This window comes from Pholcus phalangioides, unplaced genomic scaffold (genome assembly GCF_987345545.1).
Source record: "Pholcus phalangioides strain wild (caught in Gottingen) unplaced genomic scaffold, Ppha-v1.0 ptg000039l_1, whole genome shotgun sequence".
NCBI classification, from domain to species: Eukaryota; Metazoa; Arthropoda; class Arachnida; order Araneae; family Pholcidae; genus Pholcus; species Pholcus phalangioides.
Window position 1 is genome coordinate 16762197 of NW_028301625.1, and position 23528 is coordinate 16785724.

Below are 23528 nucleotides of genomic sequence, written 5' to 3' on the forward strand. Positions count from 1 at the left end.
ATGACTGCACGACACAAAGCTTTACGCCTCACCTGGGCCAGACAACACTAACATTGGACTGTTGAGGACTGGAAACACGTTGCCTGGTCTGACGAGTCTCGGTTCCAATTGCTTCGAGCTGATGGACGTGTACGGGTATGGAGGCAACCTCATGAATCCATGGACCCTACATGTCAACAGGGGACTGTTCAAGCTGGTGGAGGCTCTGTGATGGTATGGGGCGTGTGCAGTTGGCGTGATATGGGACCCCTGATACGTCTAGATACGACTCTGACAGGTGACAGGTACGTAAGCATCCTGTCTGATCACTTGCACCCATTCATGTCCATTGTGCATTCCGACGGACTTGGACAATTTCAGCAGGACAATTCGACACCCCACACATCCAGAATTGCTACAAAGTGGCTCCAGGAACACTCTTCTGACTTTACACACTTCCGCTGGTCACCAAAATCCCCAGACATGAACATTATTGAACATATCTGGGATGTCTTGCAACGTGCTGTTCAGAAGAGATCTTATTCCTACGTATTTATGGACAGCCCTGCAGGATTCATGGTGTCAATTACCTCCAGCACTACTTCAGACATTAGTCGAGTCCATGCCACGTCGTGTTGCGGCACTTCTGCATGCTCGCGTGGGCCCTACACGATATTAGGCAGGTGTACCAGTTTTTGGCTTCCGTCCCATCATCACAATTCCACAATCTCAAACTGCCATGGCCTTGTAAACAATGGGAGAAGCCTGATCAACTTCCTCCACTTTGTTGAGCCTGTTGCCACCCATAGAAAAAATAATACTGTTCTGATAATACATCTCAATATGCAAATCCATCCAATGACATGAGTGTTCGACTAATATTTTCGAGTGTTGTGTTTCTTCTACTCTGGCTGGTCGGTGATGAATTCTCACGTATAGTTAATAGATATCTACGTTAAGTTCACAAGGTGATAAGGTAGTTGATGTTATCGTGATACGGCTTCTTGCAACAAATAGCAATTGTCCACTTCTTCACGTGATGAGATCTCACTAGTATGTCTGGTGTGTCGTCTTCCTGTCAACTAACGTCTAATCTTGTGTGCCGATTGGTGAATCACAATCTTGCCTACTTTATTGTCAAAGTAATGTTATGTATTAAATTACTGTACTAGAAATGAATTTTAGTTTGAATCATTCGAGAAAGTTATAAAGAAGGTGTTAATTATCAAAAGTTGAAGCTGAACAAGAGAATGCTTTTTAGCGCTTTCAATGACTTTTTCACATCGGTTTTTAATGGAGATAATGATATTCGATATACGGGTATTGCATGGGGTAATAAAACCCTCAATGATATTCAAGTAGAAGACGTGGAGGTCCTAAATCTTCTAAGAAATGTATTTGCAAGCAAAGCTCCAGGACCAGATGATATCTATCCCAGGGTCCTCAGGGAATGTGCTAATGAATTGTTGGGGCCAGTCGCACAGATATACAGAAGTAGTCTTGCTGAGGGTATTGTCCAAAGGGATTGGAAACTGGCTAATGTTGTTCCGATATTTAAGAATGGTAGTAGAGAAGTGGTGTCCAATTATCATCCAGTAAGTTTGAAATTTAGTCTGTTATACTTTATAGTGTAGATACCTATTATAAGATGGGATTTCTGAAAATTTAACCCCCAAGGAGATCTCGATCGGTTTAAATGCTATATGGGCAAATCATTGCCGAGTAATTTTCAGATTATCAAATCAAAAAATTAGGAGCTAGTCAATTGAGTAAATAGTAGAATGGAGTAAAATATAAAGAAAAGTGTTCAATAGATAATGAAAATATTGAAACACTTATAATTTGGTGCCATGAATTGGGATGTTCTGGTGACCAATGTTTTTGCCTGATTGTGTTAGAAACTGATGAGTTTAAATGTTTATAGGAGTTACTATGAACTAAAATGGAACTCGTGTAGCTGCAGTTAGTAGCAAAGTAAAATACATGAATGTTTGTTTATATTGCTTGAAAAATAAATCTCCTCAATTTATTCATGCATTTTATTTTGCTTGGTTGTACTTATTCAGAATGCTTGTTTAGGGATTATGAATCTATCTTGAATGTTCCTCTTGAGAAAAAACTACAAATATTATTTCTTTTCACACCTCTACATATCTAATCAAACTATAGATTTAATATTGAAATATTACATATATATTAAAGTCCAATGTTAATTCATAAAAAATCCTACTTAGTTTGAAATCGGGCAATGTCCATCCAATGAGCGTCTTTGTTGAGGTTTTCAATATAATTATGTATAACCTTAAATGAAATTAACCAAAAGTAATTCATATATCTGGTTTCATTATATATTAATAACCTGCAAAATGAAAATGAATTTTCAAAAAAATATTAATATTTTTATTTTAATAAAATATTTCTCGGTTTCCAGTATGCAGTGTTGTCACAACAAGGCCTTTATAATATTTCTGTTTATTTGTATATTGTGTTTTAGTATTTGATAACTACTATGAAAGTGTTTCATACCACAGAAGAAAATTTATATATATATGTTGTATACTCTGCATGAATCAAGAAATCTCTTGAGTAGAATATTGTGTATATAGGCCTATACTCTCTGTATTTATTTTTCTCTATTTTTTCAATAAATTATTATATTTTTCAAAACAAAATATACATAGATATATAAATATTATGAGCATCCAAGCATATTTATTGATTTTTTTGTAAATCGGGGAGAGGGTTCACCTTTGGGTTTGCACGTCATATTTCATCCACAATTACTTATACACTCCGTATAAAAGCTATGAAGCTATATCACTTCAGACCAAATATTAATTAAAAATTGTAAAAAAAATTATTTTGACATATTGGTGCTGAGCTACCTCTGCATAATTACCATTTCACTAATCTTACTAATATATTTATTTTGTATGCATATTATGTTTAACACTAGAAAGACGGACAGGATCTGTGTGACTCTGTGCGCTTTTTCTGCTTCCATATCAAGTAAGAATGATAAGAATGAACCAAATGCTTAAAATGTTTGGGACTTTTCCTGAATTACTATATCCTTATATACCAAAGCTGTCTTTATTAGCAACGGAGATACAAACTGCTAAGAAAAATACCTGAAAAGATAGAAAGGGTTCATACTGACCCTCCAATATATTTAAGAACACATTCACAGTATAATACTGCAAACATTGTCAGTCAAAATTGATTTCGCAAGATAAAAATTCTTCTGATAGTCTCTTTGTGCATCTAACACGACGTAATCCTCATTCATGAGACTTTTTTCTGTTATCAATCATATCTTCCTATGTCGATCAGCATTGGTCTCAGCTTTTGCTGTCAAGTATTTTTGTCATTTTGTGTGATAAATTGTTTGTTCTGCCAAGTAGAGATATCCATGTGCTTATGATTGCTATAGAAATGGCAAAAAGATGCAACTTCATTAAAGAGAAAATTTTTCAGAAGTTGGCAATGATTGCGTGAGAAAAATCCAGTAGCAGTGTAAAACTACCCCAGGCAAAACATTAGTGAACTAAGCAACAACATAGGTGGTAGATGTGTGAATTGGAATGAAATTATATATCTAGTGGTACCGATATGCATAAATATCAGAGAAATCAATAATATCCTATATATTGGTTGCAACTGCTTGTGATAGAAATGTATGAAATGTCCCAGGACCCTTCCTCATCAATAGGATGTCAAGGGTTCACAAAATATTTTATGAAAAACTCATTGTTTACATATACTGATTTTATATGATAAGAATTATTTGAATTTTTCCATACCAAAATTGGCTAGTTTGGTTTAAACCTTTCAAAAATATCATCAGGTGCTTGCAGCTGTTAAAACAAAATAAAGCAAGATCTCACTGGTTGATTCTGTTCAAAACCTGGAAGCAGCGTAACACTGAAATCTTATCGGGAATATAGAAAATACAAATCCTTAGTTCTCTTTACACTGATGTACATTAAGAGAGGTTGTATGCACAGAATGCTTTAAAAACTAAATAGTAATGAAAAGATTGATCAATCAATTGTTTCAAATTTCTCTGTTCTGTCTTAAAAAATATTGTACCATGCTCTAAAATATTCAAATGTTCAACAATTGCTGGAAAATGCTAAAAGGTCACACAGAACCCTGCCTTTCTTTCTAGTGTTAAGCTCATCATAAAATTTATTTTGAAACAATAATATATTTCTTGAAATAGCTTCACAAGCCGGATGAAATTCTTGAATGGGCCAGATTAGAGCCCATGAGCAAAAGTTTGTACATCGATGGTGTGAAGGATACAAATTTATCTTTTTATATAAAATGCAAAGGCCAGAACATATAAAATGCCCATTGAAGTGGCTGAAAAAAGATGTCCATAAAAAATATGCATGTCAAATATATATCTCAACTATTAAATATTACTGTAACATGCGATTATTTATCCTTTCACAGTTTTTGAGATTTTCAAATTGTTGAACTTAAACTTCTTTTGGCATTAATTATTTAAAATTTTTTCCAGATATTTGCCATAGTTAGATGTACTGAAAATCCTCAAGTATTTGAAATAGAAGATATCAGAGCCCATGTCAAAAAATATACTTCAACAGAAAGGTATATTAAATTAATTATAAATTCTTTACAAGTACTATAATGAACAATCAGACTTCAACATTTACATGGTTTAGAAGTTGATTGGATATATACATTAGTGTTAAAAACCAACAAAAACTGTGAAACAAAAAAAATCTGGGAATGAAATATATACTTTCTATAGTAAACCTCAGTATTTCATCCAACTGAAATCTGTAGTGGACATAGCATACCCTGAAAAAGTATAAGGCCCTCCTCACACAGGGAAACTAAAGTTTGTCAACTTATAAAAGAAACTGTTTCCTGAAGACCAGTACGTATATCGCTCTAGATGCCCTCACACGAGGAAATTAGCGTTTTGGCGACAAAATGTATATCAAACGCGACTCAGTCACTTGGCGACTGGCATGCTAGTCGTCGCCAACTTTTGTTGAAGAAACTAGAAACTGCCTTTAGCATTCCTTCATATTTTCGTCATGCGAGTTTGGACTCGTATTGAAAAGGAATCCAGAGTATATGTATAAATTATCAGTTGAAAGAATATAATGAAATTTCGACAGAATTTCATTTCACAGGTAAATACACAATTTCTTTATTTAAATTGATATTATTTTGAAATTATAATGAAATTAGGGGCGTCAGAATTTTATCGAAACTGTGGGTGATCGTTTTTAGTTTTATGTCGGAAAGTTTAATTTGTGAATCAATTCTGGGGTGCTCGGATCCATGTCACAAATTATCGTAGGTGCTTGAGCACCACTGGCTCTTACGCCACTGAATGAGATGGTAAACCAGGACTGTCATTTCAACTTTTTTTGGGGGTGGGGGCAAAGAACATATACTCACTGTATGTATATATATATATATACTATTTCTAGTGTATTTTTGAAAGCCGAGGGGGGGGGGCAAGAGCCCCCTGATCCCCCCAGATGACTGGTCTGTGGTAAACACATGGGCCCACCCGGGCACTCCTCCCGGGGGGATTTCACAAGAAGATGGAGCATCACGAAAATTAGATCTGGTAAAAAATTTCAGGAATAACCAAATGAATTTGCCAAGTAGGGTCTCAGAAAAAAAAAACATGGCTGGGGGGGGGGGGGGCATGATGCTCTTAAGACGGCCCTGGACAAGAACATCCAGAAAATTTCAAAATACTGTCTACTTTCACATGTACCTAAACAAGCACGTGTTCCATAGGGATGGTCCCTGATTTTCCCCCTTGCTTGGAATGTCTGTAATCTAGGTCACGTACACGCACATCTGTGTGTGGGAGTATTCGGGGAAAATCATTCCCTGAAACAAACCATTCATGTGTTGTTTGTCTCTAGTTTTGCCTATAGTTTATTTTTTGCCTCTCGGGACCAGCTTTTGTCGTTTCATCTCATGAAACTACTTTAAATTCTGCGTGACAATATTTTAACTGATAAACAATAAAAATATAAAATCCAATATATATAGGTACTGAAAGGCACATTTATAGAGAAAAAACTAGACATTTTTTATTGTGAATTTTTTTTTCCAAATGAAACATGAAATTATACTAAAAAATTATCAAATTTTTACCATTTTATTGTCATTTCAAAATGATATTAATTTAAATAATGAAATTTTGTATTTACTTGTGAGCTGAAATTCTGTGGCAATTTCACGTATAATAGAAATTATTTTTCTTATTTCTTTGTTTCGATTTTTCCTCACACGGTTAACAAGATAGTACCTGGTTTTTGACGTCATGAACTTTGATTTGCATATGAAGTTTTCTTCTTCCGTTTCCTGCTAGGCTTTAAATTATGGATGATTCATTTTATGTTTCTTATCGGTATACATCTTTGCGTAATTTTGTTAAAACCATGTGCTCCCCTAATTGTTTTGAGCAGTGTACATTTGTATTATTTGGCATTATGTCCATGATTCCCTTCTCAATTATAATCAATCATACAGATTTTGTTGGAACATTTTACCAAAAAGTAGGAAAAGTAGGACAAGTGAAAGCCCTGCATTCGACAAAATGAGCCATGCTGGACTGTTTTCTTACATCAGTTGTTTCCAAACTGTGAGTAGCGACCACAAAATGGGGGTTTGGGTTAATAAAATAGAGGGTCTTAATAAAAGGGAGAATGCAAGTAAATTAACAAAAAAGAACCCCCCTCTACAGAAGCCCTCCCCCCCCTCAGTGAAACCTCTGGCTTGCGGACCCGCCAAAGATCCAACAGCCCTGCTCCACGATGTGGGGAGAAGATCATGTTCTTTCTGCATAAAACCAATATTGTTCCCAAGAATCCCCCCCTACTGCTGTGGTCTATTACAGTCCCCCCTCCTCCTCTAGGAATTATCGTGTGATCCTGAGAACACCGCTTTAGGGAGAATATTAGATGTTGAAAGGTCTGGAAAAGCAAAGAAAGAAAAGTTCTTTTTTGTTCATCAAGTCTAAATAGCGTTTTTGCCCCACCCGTATGTCTGCCACAATGTAGGGTGGCTACATATTGGCATTGTTCTTTTCTGTGGCTACTCACCCATCCATTTCTCTGAGGCAAGAAAAGAATGAATAAAACCTAAGAGAGAAGAAATAAATATTAAATGCCACAGCAGCTCCAAAACTTAGATTTTAAGGAAAAAATTGAAAAAAAAAAGATCTCTGGAGAATCAAAAAAATCAGTGACTTTCACTCAAATTTTGTGACTTTTTCAGGACTTCCGTGACCTTTTTCTCATTCTGTGATTTTCCCATTGTGGCAGCCCATCCGTTCAGTAGCCCATCGCACGGTGGCGTGGGGTCAACGGAATGCAGACCATTGGCCTACATGCATAGAGCCCTCCCTCATGAAGCCGATTACGTACTGTTTGGCTGAACACCCTTCGTCCTGTTGCCAAGAGCAACCGTCTTTGCAGCTGCGTAGCATTCTCTGTTCTGTTTCGACGGGCTGTTAACCTTATATACCGGTCATCAGTTGCTGTAGTGGCGCGTGGCCGACCTTGCCCTGGTCGACGTCTAAAATTTCCTGTTTCTTGGAATCGATTCCACAGCCTTGCAACAACACTTCTGGCGACTCCAACAGCGTCCGCGACACTACGTTGTGTTTGCCCAGATTCCAGTCTGCCTATAACACACCATGCCATGGATTCCGGTAAATCACGTTGTTGAGACATCCTCAAGTCACCTTGTCTCGAAAAAAAATACTGCGCAATCGAATTTCACAGTTACGGCAGTAAAACAGACGTTTCTGCAACATCCCGATTTCTGCCCTTATCTCCTTTTTCTGGTTTTTGACATCATTAACTTTGATTTGCATATGAAGTTTTCTTCTTCCGTTTCCTGCCAGGCTTTAAATTATGGATGATTCATTTTATGTTACTTATCGGTATACATCTTTGCGTAATTTTGTTAAAACCATGTGCTCCCCTAATTGTTTTGAGCAGTGTATCTTGTGTAGTTTACACCAAACTATTTTATTTTCAGTTAAAAAAGTTGTGTGAAAAATAAACACGAAAACAAAACGTAAACAAATGAAGTTTTTATTGAAATTTTAACAAGTTTCTCTGTATACTTAATTTTTTTTAATTGTGCCTAAATGAGGAGCAGAATAAGGTGCCTTATTATATTTCGCTCCCCCACTGACAAAAACCTGGCTACGCCACTGGCCCTCCCCTTTGACATATGCCTCTAATCCCAATATGCGGTAGGAGGTGGGAAGGGCTGAGCTTATATATATACTGTGAAAGGGGTCAAAAATGGCTGTAGACATAATACTTGAATGGTCCCTTAAGATTTATTCCTTCATTCCCATAAGCCATAGAAGAACAACCCTTCTTTTTTGATAGTTCAGCAAGTAAAATCCTCTGAAACTGTTTCTATGAGATCTACTTTTTTATAATCTACTTTTTTTGTTGATTTTCAGGAATTTGTTTTCACATTCGTTGTAACATATTTTTATCTCGTAATATTGGAAATCACAATACGTTCTGCCTGCATAAATTTATTTGGGCATTATTGAAATGTTTTTGTTACACCGAAATTTTAGCTACAACTTATTCATTAAAACAAGATTTAACTGTATAACGCATCAACTCACAAGTTGTAGAAAGATACAAAATAACTCAGTGTAGTTGTATGACAATTTCCTCTAATTTTAATTTAACTTGGTATTTTACAGAGATGCTTTACTCGCATCATTGGTTGATGGCGTTCGAGCTTCTGGAAACAGTGGAGTTCACGTAAAAATGAAACACACAAATCGTGGGCAAAGAATTGGACCATTTAGTATCCCGGTAGATGAAGACATTGAATCTAGTCATTTGAAATTTTTTCAATTTCCACCAGGTTGGTTGCACATGAAGTTCTTCTCTTTTAGGTAAGATTTATTGAACCACATAAATGAGGGACTTCTTGCTTTTTTTCAGTTAAAATTGAAAGCAGAGGTTCCTAATCTGTTTTCTGCCAAAGGTTTTTTGGTGCTCCATGAAGAGATTGGTGATTGTATGGCAGAATTTCTCTTTTTAAACCTGAATATAATTAACGCCTCAAGCTTGGAGGAGATTTAAATGGAATTGCTGGTTTTTGCAGATGTTTAGCAAAAAAAACCTATGAATTTTAAACTGTTCATTTCAATTTGGAACTTTTTATTTTTATAAAATAATGTCTTGTTGATAATATAAAATGGTATCACTTGTGTTACCAAAAAATTTATATAAATTTTCTTTGGTAAAATTGTTTGGTTTTTCTTCTAGCTGCCCAAAATCTTTAGTATAAAAAAAAAAAAAAAATGTTTAATCTAACAACCATAGATGTGCCCACTAAAAACTTTGGTTTCATGCCCCCCAAAGATGCTATACTGCAGAATAAACAATGGGGCATTTATTACATTCCATGTAGTGATTGCTCTCTTGGTTATATAGGACAGACAAGGAGACCCATTAAAGCAAGATTAAATTAGCACGCTCGCTGTGTTAAGAATCAGGAATGTGAAAAATTGACCATCGCTGCTCACTGTTGGCAAGAAGGCCATAGATTCAAATTTCAAGGAGCGAGAGTTTTTCACAAAGTCAAGTCCACAGTTGATTTAGATTTCTACGAAGGCACATATATTCGGGCCTTCAGAAATACACTAGTTAACGATAATTAATCTACACCCCGATCGCAACACACCGTGGCTTAAATTCATTTTGAGCGGGAATTATAAGAAAATTCGAATTGACCAATCGGATAGCACTATTCCGCAAGTGTCCAATCAAGACGCTGCATTAGTATCTCACGCAGGCTCACAGCTTCATTCTGACCACCACGTTTGAAGTGTGCAACATATGTCTCTATCTGTCAATGAACAAAAAAGTTTCGAACAACTATTTATTTCTATTATTACAAATTAAAACACATTAGTTAAGACATCAATTCAAGGGCAAACCCTTCACTAGTAGGAAAATCGCAAAGTATACTTATGGTGAAGCGACTAGGGCGGAAGTGACACTCAGCTATGGTCTTCAAGAAATGATGCTCGACCACAGATGTCAGTAGAGTCACACATAGAGCTCGGCGACGAACCCAAGGCGTCGACGAGGCGGCGGAATCGGATCACAGACGTCGACAGAACCACACTTGGTCTTCACCGATCAAGCAGTAGAAGTCAGATGATGGATATCATGACGAACCCAGGGCGTTGAGGAGGCGATATTAGATCATGAACACCGGTAGAACCACACAAGGAATTCAGCGATCAAGTGGTGGAATCCAGTTAACAGATATCTCGACGAACCCAGGGCGTTGACGGAGAGGCGTCATTAGATCGCGGACATCGGCCGTGCTACACGTGGATTTCGGCATTCAAGCAGTGGAGTCTGATGGTGGAGGTCATGGTGAAGGGGTAGCATCAGATTGCAGCATCATATGAGGAAACTATCAGATCACTGCTATTGACCATGCCAGCCAATGCTAGGTCGCAGTCGGCAAGATCTACGAAGGCATTAAGATCGAGAACGGACACCAGACATCCCTGAACGGCATTTTGGAGAGCAACTGACAGGAACTTGCATAACGGGAACATCGGACCAGCCGAGTTGTTCTGATTTAGCGCTACACGAGACTGAAGACCGATTTGAAGCACGGACGTGATTATATATAGCTCTCAAATCACTAAGCATGCAAATGAGGAGTAACGCACATGTGCCCCCATCGACATCAGCGTTCCAAGCTGCAAGTTCGGCAACTAGTTTCTTTTCTTCCTAAAACAGTTCGTGACACGTCGGCACCGAAAACGTCCGTAAGTAACAAAAGTTTGTTTAGTCGACAAAAAATAATTATAAACATAAAGTATATGATTGACATAACACAAACTCAAGAATAAAACATAACACATGCACTTCCATTACATAAGGGGTATAGGTCAGGCGAGCCCCAACAAGGCCACGTTACAAGTGAACAGACGTACTTCTTCCGCTGAGCAACCGAGTGTTAACATTTGGTATTCAACCCAAGTGGGAAACTCGGTCGGCATGACTAGTGGTTAAATTTTCCTCTCAAGACGGCACCCATTGGTGCCGTCAATTCGTTGGTGTCTTCTTAAGCCGCTGTGGTGGTCGAGTGGTTACAGTGACGGACTCGCAATGCAAGGATCCGGGTTCGAACCCCACAGTGGTGGTCGGCTGAAGTTGGTTTTCTGTGGTTCCCAACTTCAAGGCGCAAATGCGAGCCGATCTCCCCGCTAAAAAGTCTCGCCACAGAGAGCAACAGTCCTACAACGTTAAATCATTCAATCATAACACTTCACTCATAGTTAGAAAAACTGGTGGCAGATGGCAGCACTACACATAACAAGCATTACACAGAAACAAACTTCACGTCAGGTTTCACTACACGTACACGCACATTAACGATTCGTTGGGAGTTCCGGGGGTGTGTGGGCGGGGTGCATGTGTGGTGTAGCAGTAGTAGGTAGGGCCACCAAAAAATGGCTCGGGGATCCATGATGTTCTTAAGTCAGCCACCTCGTTGGGCAATTTGCCTGTTGTGGCGTTGTATTTGTATTTCTGTATTTTAATATTCTTGGGCAAAGTTGATCAACTCTTCTACATAATCTATATATATAAAATCGAATGTATGTCTGTCTGTCCTTTATGCATTCATCCGATCGCCATGAAAGTTTGGGAAGTTGAGTACACTCCCACGAAGGTTTCTGGCATAGGTTTTTAAAATTTTTTTTTTTTTCCTTTCCTTCATTTCCTTGAATTTCCTTTCTTCTGTGATCGCAGCCACGCTCGATGGGTAAGCTAGTTCGTTATAAAATAAACATTTATTCAATTGAATATTAGAATTTAGTTTAACATATTTACACACTCGGTTATCACACTCAACTTCCTTTTCTCAGCACATTATTATACTGAAACAATAATTTATTCTCTTGCCACTTCCAGACGACTGGAAACACATGCATTCTCTCACATCGCCCGTAAGACAGTCCGATGTCTCTCAGTCAATTGATTAGTCTTTTTACACACCAAGTGGTCAAAGAAACCCTTGAGCCAAGATAGTGTAGGCTTGCTGCTTGAAGTGCCTGATCAAGCTATTGGCCAAACATTGAGCAGGAGACATCAACTGATAGACTTCGAGGGAAGTCATGAGGTAGCCAGTCTGGCTTCCGATCAATCCATACAATAGACGACGAAATACAATAGACTGTTGTATTATCACATGTAATCAAGTGATGAGATGCTAGCAGTGCGCCGAAGCATACCTTTCCACAATTAGTACATCATTATGGTTGAGAGATCATCTGGAGCATGAACCCCTTTATGAAGGTAACAGTTTTTAAGGAGCTGGAATTAGTGATGCATCTCACTATGCATCAAGTATTTATACGAGAGCGTTCCCACCACAATAGAAACCAATCACAAGGTCGAAGGCACGGCACTGAACTCTGTATCTAATTTACACATCTTCATGAAAGGGAAATAATATTGCACAAAATATATCACAGAATCTGCATCAAGTATTTATACGAGAGCATTCCCACCACAATAGGAACCAATCACAAGGTCGAAGGCATGGCACTGAACTCTGTATCTAATTTACACATCTTCATGAAAGGGAAATAATATTGCACAAAATATATCACAGAATCTGCATCAAGTATTTATACGAGAGTGTTCCCACCACAATAGGAACCAATCACAAGGTCGAAGGCACGGCACTAAACTCTGTATCTAATTTACACATCTTCATGAAAGGGAAATAATATTACACGAAATATATCACAGAATCTGTCAACAACACAAATACGGGAAATTGGAGATCTGTCCAAGATCCACAACTTTTAGGCCTATTGTAAATTGTATAAGCTCATGACATTATTAACTGTGAGATGGTCCTAGCACCCACAGACGGCGTGAAGGTAAAATTATTGCATTTTGCAGGACAAATATATTTGTGCAATACAATATAAAACATTTGTATATTGCACAAATAGTTCATTTCTCAACATGGTTTAATAATTCTGAGTTTGACATTGACTCAACACGATTCCCACCAACGAGCCACGGAACCCCACAGGGAAAGAGAAGGTAACAAGATGAGCTATTGGGATTTCTTCAACACTGATGTAAACCAGAATTTATATGGGATGTCGGCAGCCCGACCTCTGGCCCCGTTATCGCCCGACAGCCAGGAGACCCCCATCCTCCGACTGTCAGACTAAGCGAACTAACTAGCCCGAACCGGTTTGCTAGCGGGTACCTCGGGTTCTTTCTGGTAGCCAAACGAACCCTGGGGTCTAAATAAAAATTAAGGAGTTGGAGAATTAAGATTTGTATAAGAAATCCTAGGTTATGTTTTAAACCACCTATCAAATGCTGATTTTTAATGCTGATTAATAATCTATTGTTAAAAAAAATCTGCACCCTCCACAGGGCTAGATAAGTCTGCAATTATGAATTTCCAAGGAAAATTTCTACAGAGTCCAAAATATTTAATACAATTGATTACATACTGTACGTGTTGATACATTACCCTTTTGCTGTATGTAATTTGAGCTCTTTCAGTTGCTTACATTTTACGAAATTTGTAGGTAAGCAATACACTGCTGTGCCTCTATGAATCAAAAATTTTACTTTTGTGTTTTGGTCAAAAATAAAAAGCCGGCAATGAAGAGGGCTTTTGTCACGATAAGCAAGTTAGTTATTCCAAGCAGCGACAAGATGCTCGTCTTCCCTTATGATGGTTACCACCAAGGCTGCTGTGGTGGTCGAGTGGTCATAGTGATGGACTCGCATCGCGGGGACCCTGTTTCGAGCCCCAATGTCACCACAGTGGTGGTGGGCTGAAGTTGGTTTTCTGTGGTTCCCAACTTCAAGGCGCAAATGTGAGCTGATCTCCCCATTAAAAAGTCTCGCCACAGAGAGCAACAGTCCTACAAACAGTACAAATATTCAGTCACTCAATTCACTTCTGAGATATAGATGGCAACACTAAAAAATTATACACAACACTAGATATGCACTCAGACTGTTAGATACACATACTTACACATCTGGCACAACTCACTAGGTAGTAAATTGTCCATGGCAATAGACTTTAGTTGTGCTTGTCTTGAAAAAAAAAAAGTGTTACCACCAAGGTCCGGGGGTACGAATCCGGGCACTGAACGTCAGAAGCAAATTCTTAACTTACCGAACCTGGGGCGACCACTGGTGGATGGAGCCTTCATTTCCCACCCAACTCCACTGGTTGGAAATTGTGGTATGGCGATATATGACTGGAATTGGTGTGTGGTAAAGTAGTTATCCTGAAAACCACACTGTTCACTCATTTTTGAGCACATTCAGCAAACCGCCGATGGTTTCAACACATGCTACAATCATGACTCCAGGACCTATTCAGTCTTTTCCTGCAAGGGTTTTTTTCTGTCATAAGATAGAGATATTTGCTTTAACTGTTAATTCAGAAATTTTAGCCTTCAAATCTTCTCAATTTAAATTGGATACCAAATTCGATATGCCCATAGACACAGATGGATTGGATTATAGCACAGGAATTCATCTCATAAACTCTATCAGCCAGTGTTGACAAATTTTTCAAAAAAGAATCTGGTACAGATAAAATTTGTTGAACGGAAATTAGTAGTCTTTGTATCCACAAGGATTTCAAAACCTTTTCGCTAATTTTGTTGTTAGCCAAGGATTGCATTTCATGCAAAAATACAGAAGGTTTCCTATCTCTCAACTGTAAATCTTGAAGCAACATTTTTAACTTCGCCGTTTCCATCTGCGAATAAGCTTTGATAATACAATTTTTAAGGTCAGGTATAATTTCTTCTCGTATGGCAGAGTTAACAAATCCTATGTAGTTACAAACACTTAGGTGTGTAGAGCTGAAATTACTCAGTGAAATTCGTTTTTATGATTCGTATTAACCCTGATATAAAAGATAGTGATTCAGTTTGACCAAACCACAAATCTTGTGTTAGCCTAAAGGCTATTCAGGCTACATCCAAAATATTGTTTGATTTGTCATTTGAATGCATGCTTTCCTCATTTTTCCATCTTGTGGTATAAAAGTCCGCCAAATTTTGGGGGTAATTTTTTTTAGTAAAATTATTATTTCAAAGAATTTTTCTTGAGAAATAGCAATACACAGAAATTGTCTTACACAAGTCCCGTTCCAAATGATCCAAAGTTGAAATTAACTCGCCCCTTGTAATGTGACAATGTCCAGCAGCTCATCTGCTTCTTAGCTCGCGACTGGTCACTAGTGAGGCAATGTAGCTCTCTACGACTCATCTGTATTAAAAGGTTTAATTCAAACTAAAACATAACTGCAAAATAAACTTAAACAGCAGTTTTAAATGTTAAAATGAGTAGTTAAACATGATGACCTAGGTTAGTGCTAGATAAAAAATTGAGTAACAAACAGCGTTAGAGTTGTCTTGAATAATTTCTAACAACGTTTAAATTTGCGTATTAATAAAGAACTGAATTCTCAAGAAAGTCAGCATCACTGACGTCATAATCTTTTTTTGCAGAACTATCTTTCAGATCGGTCCGGTACATGTTCTAATATTTTCAAAAAAGTTTCAAGGTATTCTAATTTTTTGAAACAAACGTTTATACTCTATGGTCCATTTGAGAGTTTTAAGATTAAAAATGACAAAATTATTAGTTAAATTTCAGTTCTCATAATTTCATTAGTGTGGAATGATATTAGAGAAGTGTAAAAATTAAAATTTTTATATGGCGCTCAATTAAAAAATATCAGTCAGCAAATTTGTGACTTTCTGTGTTATAGCGAAAGAAATTTACCTTGTAACATTTGTAGAAAAATTTGTCGGGATATCAACAGTTGAAACTCCTGATTTTTGCCACTCTTCAGTAGTGATAAGAATAAACCCACATAGTGGTCAGTGTTTAGTTTTACAGAAACATTTTAGCACATGAAAATCGACAAATGTTGAAAATCTCATTGATATATCTTGGTAAAATTTTACTAAAATGACACAGGATAAATTTTTTTTGGTACTGAGGGGTACAAATTTAACTTATTTTCACTTTTTGACTAAGAACTGTGTGAAAAATGTAAAAATAAAATTTTTTACAAATATTGTTTTACAGAGGATTTTGTCAGTCCCAGTTGAGATATTCGACTTAAAAAAAAATTAAAGCTTATTCAAAATTTTTTAGTCTGAATTTATTTCATTTATGAGTGGCTCATACATAATGCTCAAATTTATACATTTTCTTGATTTTTGTCATGATGTTTTTTACTTCAAATATCTCACTTTTTTCCCCTCTCTTCCAGCTGGCTGGGATTTTGCTGATGTAGTATTTCATTTCAATGACAACGTACTATACAGTGGGTTAGTTCACAGTTCTGGTCAAGAGGTGAATTGAACCATTGTGTCACTTTTGAGCTGTTTCTCTTAATTTTTAAAAAAATTTTAAGAGTACAATTATTATTTATTTCTCAATTCAATTACTAATTTGTTTAGATATGGAAATAATTCCTTGTTGTATAGTTTGAAATACTTTCGTTTAACATTACTCTGTTACGTCTTATATATTTTAGAATAAAGAAAAGCTGATTCAGACGGCACTGGTTGCCTTATTGGAAAAAGAAGGTGATCAAGATGCATTATCCAATGATGTATTAGAAGCTCAATTTCAGGCCATACGAAGATTAGTCGCATCGAAAATTGGATTTGCCACATTCACTCAACATCCAAGGTTATTTGGATTTTTTTTTTTATTTAAAGTTTGTAAGATGTCTGAGGTCTACTTTGTTGCATAAAAATTTTAAATATTCATTCATCTATGTTATAGGTTCAGAGAAAAACTAGGCCTGAAAGTGGTAAAAGCACTTAAACGGAATGATGATGGTGTTGCACATTCTTGCATTGATATGCTATGTGCACTTATGCAGGTTTGTTCTTTGTTTTGTTTTTTCCTTTATATACATATATTCTGCAATATTTGATATCTCTCTCTCCAGTTCACATGCATTAACCCTCAGTGGTTTACCCCCCATAAAAATGAGTTGAAAAAAAATTCCTTTTCAATGAAATGATGTAAATGCACGAACTCTTGATGCAACTGATGATCTGTGTTTGAATAAAAAAATGAACTTCAATGAATTCAAACAATACATCAACATAGCAACTTAATTATATAGAATGGATTTTTTTCTAATTAGCTAAAATGATTAATTAAGGGTAAAGTTTGCCTTGATTTTAATGTTTTCTATGTGTGAACAGACATAATCTTGCTTAGCAGAGTTCAAAAATTCTATCATTGAATATTATTTTCAATCCTCATCAATTTTGTGAGCTTTTATAAATTTTTGAACACACAGAATTTCAGCAAATCTCAAAAAATGACACCAAAAAGGAATCGGCTCTTTTTAGATAAAAAAATATATGTAGCTATATTTTTGTACTGAAATGACACATAGGCCGGGATTATGCTGTAGAAATTTTATAAAAGCTCTTTTGTAAAACTTGAAAAATGTGACAATAAACCAAACAGGCTTATTGGTTGCATTTTTCAAGCTTTATAAAAGTTCTTATGTCAAACTTTTGTAGTGTAATCCTGGTCTAAAATGCGTACTTTCTATAATAACAAAAAATCAAAGTAATTGGTATGATGGGTTTTTTGATCATATATTTTGCCATGTATATTCAAATATACACGGGAACATAGAGGGTTAAAGTTTTTTATCAAAAGATTCTAATACTAGGGAGACTTTGCCTCCCCCTTTCAGCTTTGATATCCAACCTCCTTCCAATTAATCCACCACATTATGCAACGAAACTGACAATGCATCACATACCATGATATGCAATATAAAATTTTAGACACTTCAAAAGAAAAAAGTTTGTCTAGAATTTTTGACCAAGAAAATAGTTTTTAGGGGGGGGGGGCGGAATGACTGACCAAGTGTTTTTGTATAGAGGATATAAACATTTTTTGAGATTTGCTGAAATTCTGTGTTCTCAAAGATTTATAAAAGCTCACAAAATTGATGAGGATTGAAAATAATATTCAATGTTAGAATTTTTGAACTCTGCTAAGCAAGATTTTGTCTGAGTAATTTCAAAGTGATGCAACTTGTTATGAAATACTTAATTTTTCAAATTTTATTGATTGTGAATGCAATATTTTTTTGTAAGTGGCAGCACTATATTCTTCTAAATAATTTTTTTTTTCAGTTTCTATGCATACTGACACTCATTGTAGTGTTTAGTTTGTTGTTTGGCCCAATTTTTGGCCAGCAGCAAAGACTTTGCATTATTGTGCAATATTTTACAACTCATGAATTTTAGCCATTATTGAAGCATTCAATTAGGATCTTTGTAATTTTTTACATGCAAGTATACAACGATCTTCCGATTTTTTTTCTTCAAAAAATTAGAAATTTATTTACACACATACAATAATAACATATACAATTATGCACAAAAACAAAATACACATGAAATACAAACACAGAATACAAGTACATATTGCCAATTACGTAAAAGCCCAAGATGTAACATAATACGTCTGGGTCATATTGATATATACAGGGTGAACATGACATGTTCTGCCAAACAAAAGAGGGTGATAGACAAGTCCAATTGGAACATGAATCACCCTACTAACTCTATGGTGGATAATTAATTACGGAAAAAGATTGTGTGAAGTCTGAAAATATCCAGATTTGTGAAGTTTTTGGAAGATTTACATGCAAATTAAGCAGATTTGAAAAGAGCAGGGAAAAATCCTATAAAATTATACTCGTTTCATTGAAATATCTGGATTAATGGCGAGCTACAGGCACTTAAAGATTGGCAAATTCCTAAATCAAATTGTCAACATTTTTAGCCCCAATTACGCAAACTATCTTCTAGCTACAATTGGTCAAATTTAACAAAAACTTGTCCATTGCACTAGCTTTTGAAAGAGAATAAAATAAACCATATTAGTGATTTAGTTCAGGAGAAATTTATTCTTTTGTTTGCAATACATCACTGAAATCTACATTCGTTGAGGTAATTTTAGTAGGTTTGTTCATTTCAATTAAATTTTTCAGAAAAGTCATTCACGAAAAAGGCAAATAAACGGAAGAAAATTAAAATTCCTTATGCATTTTTACATGCTATGGTTGTCATCTTCAGAGGATATGAACTATCACACTGACCGAGTATCCCACTTGGATTAATTACCAAATCTTAACTTGGTTGCTCAGCGAAAAGAAAAAAATATATGTCCAAGTCAAACATTGTGACCAGAATGAAGCCGAGTGCCTGCATGTTAGTCTTCTATAATGTTCTGATTGGCTGCTTGCAAAATGGAGCTATCTGATTGGTCTAAGCAAATTTTCTTACAATTACATTTTATATAGGCAGTTTTATTTTCGATATAATGACCCAATCAATATAACGGACATATCCACATGATAGCCATCATTTTCAGCTACCATCTGAAATCTCAAGATAGCATTTTACACAGTTGTGCAAAGTTTTTGATTGGATATGTTGAGCACATGCTGTGAAATGCTGTCTTTAAGATCAGGTAAAGTTCTCAGGTTTTTATGACTTACCAGATGTTTCAAATGCCTTCAAAGCCAAAAATATATCTCATGGACTGAGGTCTGGGGATCTGGACGGCCACACATTAGGAATGTGCTGGCTGATATGTTCTTTGTTAAGTATGTTCTTAACCAGTCAAGTGGTTACGACGGCATTTGCCATCGCTGCCATACGTAATGGTGTTGCCTGCGATGGCATTTGCCGACGCACAGACTTTTTGGTCTTTTTCACATAGATATGATGAAATAAGTTGTCATACATGTGCTGCCATTTGTACAGCCATCCTTCTACTTTATTATCTCATCACTAGATGGAGTTGAACAATTATATTTCAAGGTCTGAGATTATTATTACTATTATCTTCGTCATGTTTTGCAAAGCTGCATCCCCATCGCTTTTTTTTTTTTCGATTTCCGATTCCCTTGTGAAGATGCATCTTTTTTATTACTCATATATCTTTTAGCAAAGGTTCAACTACCATGGTTCCACATAAATCCATCAACAGCATTTCTTCTAGTCACAGGACATTAAAACCCCCTTCCCCACTTTTGGGGTGTCATATTATGTCTCGACACATTCGAGCTATAAAAAAACCATGCTATAAAAATATTTTAATATTTCAAACTTCCAAAAAAAGGAGAAAAAAAAGGGAAAAGCATGCTCATCTTCAAGAAAAAGTGGGCACTGCGGGTAACACTCTGAGAAATTAATTGGACACTTGACTGGTTAAAAGACATTTTACAACACTGCAATGTGTGGAAGAGATCAGTCTTGCATAAAGATCGTGTGTGTAAAGGCCCTACTGTGCTTGCATAGCTGGAACAATTTCATTCTCTAACAGTAATGCGTATCCCTGCCCAGTGATCGAGCATGTCACTGGACCTGTTGGAGTCAACTCCCCAAACAAGTACATGCCCAGAATAAATGATACTGAAAATCTACATAATACTGTCACTTTTGGCGAATGCAACAGGTTCACATTCTAAGATAGAGCACAGCTTTTATGTATGGGCAGTAGGGTGGAACGAAAAAGGGTGTTTTGTCACTTTTTTTGGAAATTGATGGTGCCTTATGTTGCCTTAGTATTCAAGATGCCTTTCAAGGTTTTAAGACGTTATACCAAAATCTAGAAAAATATTATAATATATTGAGATTCCTCACAGACCCTAAAGGTCGAGCAAAAAGACTTTTCTAAGAAGTGCACATTTATATATATATATATATATATATATATAACGAACCTTTTTTGGGGGTGGGGACAAAACTATAACCATATTCCAACTTATAAAAACAAAAAAACAACATAGTTTGGCGATATAGGTGTCAGGAGAATGCCTCTATATTGCTTCCTCTATTATCACACTGTTATTACATTTCACTTTTTTTGCAAATTAGTCCGTTTTTTTCTTCAAACGATGGAAGAGTACTCCTTGATTTTATTCTGGCTTGAATGAAGCCTTCACGACTCTCGGTTGTTGATACAGCAAGAGATGCTTCAGTTACGAGTCGTACGCACCGTTCAACTGCTTGTGTGTGACACGGAAAATTTGGTATAAATGGAAAAGCTGGTTCAGATAATTTTTGTGGGTCCAGTTCCTGATTTTTTATAATAGGTGGTTCAGTCGCTTGCACTTGATCACATGCAATTAGTTTCGAATATTGCTTAGCAGAAAAGTTTATTTTCGGAACATGGAATGTACGGCTTTTCTGCTTCTGATAATCCTTCATTTCTAATTTTTAGAATTCTCTTGATTCCAAGTTCTTTGCCCGTACTTTTCCCACAAGATATCTCTGATCTGCACTTAAATCACTGTTGTCACTGTCCATTATCGGAAGGTTATTAGAGATTGATTTAAATTTCAATTTAATTAATAAACAATATATATATAGGTAATCTTTCACAATTTTCCAAAATTTTTTCCGATATCACATTGAAGCCCCTGTGGACTGATGGAACATCCATCTAGATGCTTCACAAGATGCCTTAGAGGTAACTCATTGAAGTGAAAAAGTCAAATAAGCCATTGCAAAGAATGGCCTATTTTTTTCTCTATTAATTTGATTTCACCATTTTTATAAACAGTATTGGTAACAGTTCCGTCGCATCCGATCGCCATCAATTCTTTCATATCAAAATCTTGCTTCAAGAAGTCTAGGATTGATGGCTTCATATCCCTTGCTCTACTGCTTCTTGGAGTTGTGTGACCGAGATAAATTAACCCGGGTTCCTGCAATATGGTTATGTGTTCTTTGATATGGTTCTTCTATGGAAAGAATCACCTTCTTTGATATTAGCTAAGGTTTTGTCTTTTCGACCATCAAAATATATTCCTCGCACGTTTTGTTCTAGGAATTTTATGTTGCAAAAGAACTCACTGTGATGCTCTTTCACGCTTTATTTTCATCCAGTCTATTGTCATATTTGGCTTCTCTTTCTTCAATAACCCAACATCTTCCAGCACAGCATTCACAATAATTACAGCTGATCGATCAGACACACCAGTCCTATCACAAGCAAGAGCAATATTTGGTAATTTAGTTCTCATCTGTGAGGATGATGGTAGAACTCACTCTCCTGGCTCCTCACACTCTATGTTATTCATATACTGTACTTGCATACTGTTTTAATCACTAACATGCTTGCAAATTCTCTTTTTCAACTTTTTTGAATGGTCCCCATATCCTGCAGTAGGACCTCAGACTATGATCTTTAGCGAGGGTCAAGACCAGACTCATCATGGGTCCTTCTATACTGAATTTATGGTGTGAAAAAGCAAGAAAATAATAAGAATCATCCATACGCAAAGGCAGAGGTCAGCCCCACCCTTGTGGGCAGAGGCGCATTTATGATTTTGCCGCCTGTGGGCTACATGAATTTCGCCACTTTTCTCCTATTATAGTCTAATTTTCTTGCCTACGCTTTCTTCGAATTCACCACCATGTTCTATAACTTGCTTGGCCTTCCCCCACTCCTGCAAGTAACCTCAGAGCTGTCCTAAAGGTGTGCAACAGGTGGCCCCATGTTTTGGGAGGCCCTGCACTTACAGTAATAATTCTTTTCATAAATTCTAGAATTCTGGATTTTCATTTAGAAATAATTATGGAATTTTGTGCATTTTCATCATTTATTGAATTCTGAATTTTCATCAATTTATGGAATTCTGAATTTTCATCTATTTATGGAATTCTGAATTTTCATCTGTTTATGGAATTATGAATTTTCATCTGTTTATGGAATTCTGAATTTTCATCTAGTTATGTAATTCTGAATTTTCATCAATTTAGGGAATTCTTCCATTTATTCTGAATTTTCATCAATTTAGGGAATTCTTCCATTTATTCTGAATTTTCATCAATTTAGGGAATTCTTCCATTTATTCTGAATTTTCATCAATTTAGGGAATTCTTCCATTTATTCTGAATTTTCATCAATTTAGGGAATTCTTCCATTTATTCTGAATTTTCATCAATTTAGGGAATTCTTCCATTTATTCTGAATTTTCATCAATTTAGGGAATTCTTCCATTTATTCTGAATTTTCATCAATTTAGGGAATTCTTCCATTTATTCTGAATTTTCATCAATTTAGGGAATTCTTCCATTTATTCTGAATTTTCATCAATTTAGGGAATTCTTCCATTTATTCTGAATTTTCATCAATTTAGGGAATTCTTCCATTTATTCTGAATTTTCATCAATTTAGGGAATTCTTCCATTTATTCTGAATTTTCATCAATTTAGGGAATTCTTCCATTTATTCTGAATTTTCATCAATTTAGGGAATTCTTCCATTTATTCTGAATTTTCATCAATTTAGGGAATTCTTCCATTTATTCTGAATTTTTTGGGATTTTCATTTTTTAAATTTTTGAATCCTCTTGCCCACAGAATATATTCTTCCAATATA

General features: G+C 36.0%; 1 protein-coding gene across 1 annotated transcript in view; it reads left to right on the top strand.

Moving 5' to 3' along the window:
- The window catches only part of Rme-8 (receptor mediated endocytosis 8), a 328909-nt gene that overhangs the window by 47871 nt on the left and 257510 nt on the right, over positions 1 to 23528 (top strand). Inside the window, exons 10-14 of the mRNA XM_089253740.1 lie at positions 4508 to 4599; positions 8729 to 8895; positions 16354 to 16436; positions 16621 to 16778; positions 16875 to 16974. Of these exons, the coding sequence (XP_089109866.1) occupies positions 4508 to 4599; positions 8729 to 8895; positions 16354 to 16436; positions 16621 to 16778; positions 16875 to 16974 (600 nt within the window). The remainder of the gene's footprint in view (positions 1 to 4507; positions 4600 to 8728; positions 8896 to 16353; positions 16437 to 16620; positions 16779 to 16874; positions 16975 to 23528) is intronic.